This window comes from Theobroma umbraticum, unplaced genomic scaffold, assembly GCF_002168275.2.
Source record: "Theobroma umbraticum cultivar Fairchild unplaced genomic scaffold, ASM216827v3 scaffold_477.0, whole genome shotgun sequence".
Taxonomy (NCBI): domain Eukaryota; kingdom Viridiplantae; phylum Streptophyta; class Magnoliopsida; order Malvales; family Malvaceae; genus Theobroma; species Theobroma umbraticum.
Window position 1 is genome coordinate 254,470 of NW_018397294.1, and position 9,451 is coordinate 263,920.

At 32.7% G+C, this 9,451-nt stretch overlaps 1 protein-coding gene across 1 annotated transcript in view; it reads left to right on the forward strand.

Annotated features, from left to right (window-relative positions):
- Positions 1–7,805, forward strand: part of LOC110428777 (Sodium Bile acid symporter family) — a 13,744-nt gene extending 5,939 nt beyond the window's left edge. The window contains exons 5-14 of the mRNA XM_021444686.2: positions 1,199–1,277; positions 1,694–1,752; positions 1,838–1,906; positions 3,147–3,260; positions 3,673–3,694; positions 4,161–4,228; positions 6,186–6,271; positions 6,955–7,084; positions 7,227–7,328; positions 7,400–7,805. Coding sequence (XP_021300361.1) covers positions 1,199–1,277; positions 1,694–1,752; positions 1,838–1,906; positions 3,147–3,260; positions 3,673–3,694; positions 4,161–4,228; positions 6,186–6,271; positions 6,955–7,084; positions 7,227–7,328; positions 7,400–7,474 — 804 coding nt within the window. The 3' untranslated portion in view covers positions 7,475–7,805. The remainder of the gene's footprint in view (positions 1–1,198; positions 1,278–1,693; positions 1,753–1,837; positions 1,907–3,146; positions 3,261–3,672; positions 3,695–4,160; positions 4,229–6,185; positions 6,272–6,954; positions 7,085–7,226; positions 7,329–7,399) is intronic.
- The last annotated feature ends 1,646 nt before the right edge of the window (positions 7,806–9,451 follow it).

Below are 9,451 nucleotides of genomic sequence, written 5' to 3' on the forward strand. Positions count from 1 at the left end.
TTTTTTTTTGTGATAGTATGTGTTGTAAGCCTTTTGATTATTTATTGTTAATAAAATTCAAAACATCGAACTAAATATTACTAAATAATAAATAATAACTATGATGACCTTTATGAGATTAAACATAAAAATATGAAGAATATCTAGTGAAATAATGTAGCATGGTCTTGTCGCTATTCATATAAATGAAACAGTTGCATTTTGTGTGAATGTTGAATATTTAAACCTCAAGGTTATTTGTGTTTGGTTTGCACTAAGATGTGCCTCATCAATGCCTTTAAAAACAGAGGTTGGAAGTGTGATTCGAGCCAGAGGTGAGATATAAGAGTGGAAAAGTGGAGAGTTGGAAGTTGGAACTCAAGAATGTGAATTTGAACATGGACAAAAATCTGACGAATGTGGAGCTTTATTTGGAGACTTGCTAAACTTCCCCAAAAATGACTCTCACTGCTATAAATATAGGCTAGGATGTAGTTAACATCACCAAAGGGAAGATGTCAGCTCATACCTCGTTTAAGGAATTCTTGGTGAATTCTAAAGTGACTAGTGATGATAGTAAATTTGTTCTAGGCAATGTCAGGTAATGCCATGTGTAAAAAAGGTGTATGGAAGTGGGCACCATGACTCCAAGGAAAGGTTAAAGGTGGGAAACTAACTCCATATCCGAGCAATCAAACTGAGCTCTCTAGACCTAATGCATGGAATTAACTTAGGGATCCTACTTCTTCTGGTGGTATAAGTACATGAATCCATGTACATCCAACATGATAGCGCAAGTTTCTACATGACAAACTTAGAAGAAGCATAAATTGTTGATTCATAATTGACAACTTATGCAAAACTACAGATCATCACCTTTCATAATAATGTACCTACTTTTTCATCCCTTCTAGAGAACTATCAACTCTACTTAAATATGTTGCAGCTTGAGAAAAATCGCATTGGCTAGAAGCTTTCTCATAGTTCTAGAGATGGGGTAAATGTTGCAGTTTGGTTTTGTTGGAAGGAGAGAGACACCGTGAACCACATATGGTCTTTTGGAAGGTGATGGAAAGCTAAAATGAAGGAGCTTAGATGGCTGTTTCTGTCTTCTCTCGGCATTTTATTTGAATGTTCAGTTTTGTGATGCTTCTTCCATTTGTAGTCAAATGATGCAGGAGTGCATGTTTTAAAAAAATATCACCTTCTTTCATTGCAGTGCTCCATCCTATTGTTTACTCCGTACTTCTCAAGGCTAATACTGCAAATTCACCTTCAACCTCAGGAGTTTGTTACAGGTTTGGTAATAGAATTTAGTTTATCTTATAGTTTATTCAAGGGAGATTTCTTGCTCTCTTGATCTTATCATTTGAAAAAATTGAACTTGAGAAAATGGATTATTTATCAGATGCCTGTTATTCTCCGATTCTAAATTTTGCAAATGACTTAAGGTTTTTTTATTTTTGTTGAAATGGTTGGAAATGTCTCTAGGTGATGGACATTGAGTTCAAATAGAATTGCTGATGTTCCTTCTGGCATGGACCATTTAGAAATTATCCATCCAGTTTTTCTTTTTTCATGTTGTAGCAACTTTGAGAAGGATCCTTACTACCTCTTGACAAGTAATGCTGACTTTAGCGAAAAACAAAAGCACTAGTTTGTTGTTATTGTTGTGATTATAAGCTCATCTTTTCTGTTCTTATTTTATCTACAGGACTGGCTATATTTAACTGTATGCCAACTACATTATCAAGTGGAGTGGCACTTACTCAGGCATGCTTGCTAGTTATTTTCTAAACCCTTTTCTTAATGTCTTTGACTTTTTGATTAAAAGAATGTCTGTGTTTCTCAAATGCAGCTTGCTGGGGGTAACTCTGCACTTGCTCTTGCAATGACAGTGATGTCTAATATGATAGGAATTTTGATTGTAAGTTATGCATAAAAAGGTGTATGATTAATATTCTGTTAATTGTTAGCTTTGCTATTGGAATTGGGTTGGATGTTTGATATATCTTTGCTCCCCTTTTACCTCTCTATATAATTATTTTATTGTTCTCTAATACTGGTGTTAATCATTTATTTTCTGATGTCTACTTTCTGCACATCATTTCGCTGTATCAATCACCCTAATTTATATGTAATTTGAATGTAATATTTTTCTATTATTGATTGAGGAGAAATATGAAGTGTAAGAATCTAATGAAAAAAAAATATATTTCTGTTATATTAAGTGAAATTTGTAATGTCATAGAAGTATGACTATCTACCATCAATTAAACTTATGGGTTGTGAGAATTGTAAGGATATTATTCATATAAGAGCGGAACTAATGAGAAATGGCTTTTTAGTAAGATGGCTTTAAATTAGTTCTGCTTTATGGTTGAACTTTAGGCAATTAAATATATTATTGTGAAATGATTGTTCAAAATGAGAAGATGATGATATTGGATAACATAAAATAAGAAATGAATGAATTCAAAATGGGTAAAAATGACACTAATGGAGGATAAATTCAGACAGGAGTGCTCTCTAAATAGTTTGGTCATATTCACCATAAGTTTCAGGAAATGCTGACTCACAAAGTGATGTAACGCTAATAGAAGGATTGCTAATGTGTACAGCTATAATTGAAATTTTTTTGTATTGCAGAGATGAAAGGTTTTTTGTTTGAGCATATTACAAAGAGCATGGTCTTCAAGCAAGTGGAAAGGAGATCTATTTAAGTTGTTTAAAATTAATGTTTGGTTCAGTTATCTTTTAAGCATTAAATCATTGTGTACAGCCAAAGTGAGAAAAATGATATTCTTAGGATCAGAACCTTTTTTCCTTTATTTTTCCCCTTTTAAATCAACTTATTTTAAATCATAATCCAATAAAGTTGTAGTCTCCAGGGGAATACCCAGCAGTCAAGAACCTGAGTGTCTAACTTGGAGGTCATGGGTTTGGATCCTCGAAGGGAAGGAGTGGGATTTGTGGGATGGGAGGAGAGCCGAACATCTATGTACGAAAAGAAATTTGAGTGTCTCGTATCGCCCTCCCCCCCCCCCCGGCCCCCCCATGTGCACACACATGCATAGCATGTATTCAAATGTGTTTGATGTATTAACCTCAAATTTTTTTAAAAGAAAAATTAAATGATCATATTTTTTAATTTATATCATTTTCAGATTCCATTTTCCATCTCAAAATTCATAGCTGATGGAGTTGGCATATCTGTTCCAACCGCACAACTGCTTAGAAGTCTTGTTCTCACACTTTTGATTCCTCTGATCTTGGGGAAGGTAATGTTTCCATTGATTTTAACCTGGAAAGAAGAAAATCTTCTGGTATCGCTAATTTAGAAAGAAGTGGTAGTTTGCTGTATGAAAACTATTTCATTGTACAAACTTTTCAGTTTTTTGGTGGAAGTGTAAGTTATCTTGTTGTTATTGCAGGAAAACATTTAAAGTAGGCATTTATTGAAGTCTTCCTAGAATATATTAGTGACTCTTTTACATGAAGTACTTGAGTACCTTAGTTCAATATTGTTCTTTTGTGATTTTCCATTCACCATGTTTTTACTGGGGTTTTAAACTTCCACTGCATACAAAATGGTTGACTTCTGATGCATAAACTGGTTCTCCAAATCGTTTTAGTATACCTGTCCTATATCCTTGTATTGTTTTTAACTGTAATTGTGCCTTCTAATTACAGGTGTTACGAGAATCCTTCAGAGGTGAGTCTTTCTTTCTTGGCCAACTGTTTCCCCCTTTTCATTTCCCTTTGTAAGCAAGTTCTGCTGCATGTTAATGCTAAGGCATCCAGGTTTCAGAATACTTAAGCTAACATACCAATCTTCATAGCTTCTTCATTCTCTAAGGTTTCAAATTCATGAAATAATAGGATGGCTTATTGGAATATATGGCATTGATATTGTGTTTTTGCTATGATAGTGACCATTATCAATACCTTTAATTCTGATATTAATTTCAGTCTTTGTTGATGTGCATCTTCTTGTACAAAACTTAAAAATTTAAAGGCAAAATGTTAATGGAAGCAAGGTATTCAAAATTATTCAAGAATCAAATTCTGTAGGCTGAAAATGGAATCCCATCAATACAGGATTCAGAAGATCAGATTGAAAGAAAGTATAGATGTTATTTACCAATTCATATCTCAACATGATTCTATGTGTAATGCAGGCTTGGCAGACCATGTTGACCATAATCGTAAGCTATATTCAAGGATCAGTGCAGTCTTCCTCAGCTTAGTATGGCCTCAAACTTTGGATCTTCTTAGTTTTATTTTACATATGATATTGTAACATCAAGTAAATTTAACTTTTGCTTTTACTATGGCGAAAGGATTACTCTCTTTTGGTTTAGAGTTTACGTTGGCTGTTCAGAAGTTCTGTTATGTTCAAGTTTCAACCTAACATTCTGTTGCTCTGCCGAAATTTGAGACTTGTGATCTTTCAAATTATGCCAATGAGAATGGCTTAACTAAACGAGTCGAATTCAGTAATTGTTCTTGGCATCTTGTATGTTTCCAGGCCTACAAATGGTTTCAGATAAAACTGTTTTCTTCTTTGTTATAGCACTTGCCCTGACTATAAGTAAAAGATTCAGAGCAGGCAGCAGGTGATTTACCGAACAAATTGGTGAGCACTCTGACTGCTTTGAATTGAACATTTCCTCAACCCCTCTTTGATGGTACTATTTATCATAGATCTAATGCCATGGCTATCCTTTTGCTAACCATGTAGGAATTCAGTTTATCAGTAATTTTTTTTTAATAAAAATAATTATTTGTCCAACTGTATACTGATTTTGGCTAGTTGAGACACCATGGAGACATCTTATCTGTTGGAGGACTATATCCTAAATGCTATAATAACATTTTACATCACTTATTCAAGGATCTGTAGTGGCTAATTTTCACATCTTGCTTCTAAGCTTTATTTATTTGCCTCTGTTTCTTTACTTCTAGTAGTCCTTCTTTTCAAACCCTCTCATTTCCATTCTTAGCTCCTTAGCTACTTTTATAGAAACTTTTTTAGTTTTAGTTCACTTATCCATTCTTAATATTTAAACCAATATCACATTTCTTTAAGTTCTTGGGAGTTAATCTATCCATTAGTATAAGTTCTAACATTTAAAAAGTAATAATGTCAGAATAATTAAATTTATACGTATACTGATGCTGTTCAAATTTTTCTTTTCTTTTTAGAAATAGAATATTGAAATGAATTTTTAAGGCAACTATGAATGGAAAGGAGAGCTAGATTCTATAATGCAGTACGGAAAGAAGCTAATAGAGTATCTAAGCTATTTAAGATTTTATTTTCTTGTTGAATTTATTAGTGGTTTAATTGTATTTTTCTATAGTAGTTTAGAATTTAGATTATTTAGGCTATTTTATATTAATTAGTATTTAGCTTATTTTCAAAGAACTAGGTGTTTGGAATTATATGGGTATTTTGCAATTTTATTAGGGTTTTAGGGTTGAATTTATTTATACCTATGTTAAAAGTGCTAATTGTAAGTTGTGCTAAAAACAATGATGTTTATAAGCCTTTGATAGGATACATGAACTTTTAATCAGTTTGAATGATATAGTTAAAGTCTATGCCTATTTTTATTTACTTAAAATTGGCATAGTCCATCCAAAATCTTATGTAGGTCTACAAGTAACAGCAGAATTATACAAGTAGAGACAGATGCTTGAAATGAGATGTGAGAGTGTAAAGAAAACAAAAAGACATATGGATAGTACGGTTGAGATTTTAATTGTGATTTTATTTTTATTTTAGGAAGAAGTGTAGCTGAAGTTTATTGCATGCATAGTCAAGATGTAGGGTTTATCTGATAGTAAGCTATATGTTTGTGCAGGGTTGTTTTGGTTCTAAAGTGCATGCTGTGTTGATTGTGCATGCGCAATGACAGTTGTCATGTTACACGATGTTATAATATTCTATTAGTAGAAATCAAGCCTGTTTTCATACTATGTCAAGTGGCAAAAACTTTTCATGTTTTTCAATATTTTCTTATGCCATTTCCTTTATATTCAAATTTAAATTCTCCTTTTATCCAAAGCTTAAGGTTTTCACTGTTACTATGAAACATGTCTGAAGTTTACATGTGATTCTTATAGGAACAAAGGCAGCAACTTTGAATGCCGTTTTGGTTTTACTTACATTATGTTTCGAAACTATTATGGTTGGCTAGGTGCCATGGATACAAGTGAGTAGGTCAAGGTCGCTGCTTCTGATGGTTAAGCCCACTGTTTTTATCGTAGCTATTGGAATGGGAGCGTATGTTCACTCTTCATTTTGTTTTATATTTCCAGTGCAACATTAACTGTAAGATACAGGGAAGTTATGAAAACTGTCATGCATCTGATCTAAGACCTAAGATCCTAGTGCAAAAGAAAATGATCAGAGACCTATAGTAAGGAAACTATCTAATCTTGAATTTTTTACACTAATTGTCATTATACGGTGTCAGCTGATGTTCTTGCCAGGGACCTGTCTATTGCATGTAAATAAGGTGATATCATGGTAGACTTTCATGTTTCATGTTCTGTTGTTTGGCATAGTTTGCCTGCTATTGCTTTTATTCTAGATCCCAATTGAGTTGGTCCTGGGTCCTTCATTGAGAACGGTCTTGATGCTGCTCTGAATTGCGAGCAAGTTTAGCATTGACTTACATCATAGCGGTAAATGTATTCACATGGGTTCACATTACAAATTCTGTTGAAACTAATATTTACATCTATTGCTTTTCCATTTGCTATAGCCAAACGTAGAAGTCTTACCCATTTTTTTTGAGAATTAGTCCAAGATGTTGTGACTGCAGTTGTGTACATTTTACGTCACATTGGGAGGGACAAGATGAAAAATTGATGCACCTATTATTTATAATTTCCATATTTATTATCTTATACAATTTGGTGGAATTGCATCTACTTATGGAAGGAATCCTTAATTTATTGCAGGTTTTTACACCTCATATTGTTAGCTTTTAATACTCTCGCTATAAGGAGCCTCTCAGCTGTCACTGGTGGTAGTGAATCAATTTTTGCCAAGAAAGAAAATGCCCAAGCAGCTTTGCTTGTTGCAAGCCAGGTGGCTCTCTATTGAGCTAGCTACAAAAAATTTTTCTCCTCTAAACAGCAATTTCTGCTATCATCCACTTATGAAAGTTTCTAAAACGCCCTTGTTTATTTGGTAATTCTTTTGTCCTGACCACTGCCACTATGCTTTGTAGAAAACTCTTCCTGTAATGGTGGCAGTTGTGGAGCAGCTTGGTGGCGCATTTGGTGAATCTGGTTTACTGGTTTTACCCTGTGTTGCTGCACATTTAATTCAGGTTATATCATCATCTCCCAGCTTTCTATTGCTTTTAATGTCATTATTTTTGACATAGTATTATTTATGTAGGTAATCTTGGATTCCTTCCTTGTTAACTTCTGGCTTCGAAAGGATCTCCCAGCCAACACTGCCAAGGTAGCTTGAGATGTGCACCCTTCACGATCCTTGAAACAACATTCATTCTTTGTAGACGCAATTCTTTTCAGCTTAACATTGATTCAAATTAACCTTTGAGAAATTATTGAATCATCTCGAAATGGTTATAGACTGTCATCCTCCACTTTTGCATTTGCCGATATCAGTTGTTTCTGTTCTCCAAATCAACCTAATGCCTGTATCTGCAGAGTTGTTGTAAACGTTTTGCTCATCCCTTAATGTATGGTAGAACCTCTTTCTGGTTGGAGGACGTGAATGGAAATGGAAGGCAAAGCTGGGGGATGAAAAAGCATGTATGTCTAAGAAAGTAAAAGACTTTGATAGAATGTAATAGAAAAAATAAGAATTTATTTTAATTATGCTTTTAATAGTTCAGATAGTTGGTCAAGTATTGTGTCACATTTTTCTGTGTTGAGTTGGAAGAAGAGAGAGGTTGAAGAAATGAAAGAGGAGTGTGATTGGGCTAGAGCCTCCTCAAGACTCCAGCAAAGACCTGGGCTTCCCCTTTTGCTCCATTCAAACTATTACCTACCAAGGAATTCAATCTATAGCTGCTGCACATTTGGACCACCTTACTTAACTCATCTTACTTGTCAAAGCCTAAACATTAGAGCTCCTAAAAGTCTAAATTCAAATTTTGAAAATGATGTAAATACTCAATTACCTGAAATGACTTAAACATTTGAACTCAAGGATCCGAAAGACTAACCCAAAAAGATTCAAACTAAAATTGAGTATAATTTTATGTTTTAAAATTATTAAATTAATAAATATAACATACATTAATAGTTTTTTTTTTAATAACTTTGAACTATCTTTTAAAATCTCTTTTCTGTATTTTTACATTTTTATATTAACTTTGGATATTATCTTTCTTTTATTATAATTAGAATCAATTTCTACATAAATAAGTAGTGATAAGAAATAAAATAGGGAGAGAACTGAATTAGAGAATTCTTCTTCCTGTTATTCTAAAAAATTTGTCATTATATATATTTTTTAATTTCATGTAATAAATCTTTACTCTTAAAAATAGATAAAGAAAAAAATTAAATATATTTTATAGTCAAATTCTTGAATACTTTTTTTTTCAAAAATTTTTTAGTTTTAATAAAATTTTAATATTGGAGAAATTAATTAATATCGCTTTTATTTTTGGGAGCTATGGTTGATTTTGCAAGCCATATACTGTAACCACTAATAATAAACAGTACAATAAAATTGAAAATTAAGTATCAATCAATAAAATATTATTAATAATTTTTTTTTCAAAAGCAAACTGTTCATTTTTCATATAAAAATAATTGTAAATTGAAAAATAACTTTTAATTTAATTGTCTTGCTCTTCCTACCAATTACAATCACAATTTTTTAAAACTTTTTCCTCTATGGTTATGGATTAGGATATGAAATACATTTTTGTAGAATGGAATTAAAAACAAAAAACAAAAAACAAATATAATACTAAATAATGATGTTATTAACTACATTCGAATATTTTAACTCATTAATTAATAAATAATTTTTTTCTAAAAACAACTTCGAATCTTCTTTCTTTCCATTAAAAAAATATAATGACGTTACTATTCCAGAAAAAAAAAGCTGGTGGGTTTCTTGAGACAGACCTCTGTTTTGTGCTTTTGGGTCAGTCACCTACTCGAACTTGTTCCACTTATGGTACCTTTCTCAACTCTTACAAGCTGTTTGTCAGACATTTGCAGGCATGTCTTTATGGGGTTGGTGATTGTTTTAACAATTCATTGATTACTTGTTCATTTATAAAAATAAATAAATAAAAAGTTTGCAGAGGAAACAGAGCTGCAGCAGCAGGACTACTTGATCTATTTGTTTCAGCTTCACTCTCTCCTGCGCATTGGCAGCAACACCTTCTCTAAATCTGGATGGGTGGTGGCTGATGCTTGTTCATACCCTCCCCAAAGTTGGAACTAAGTTTTTCGATCTACA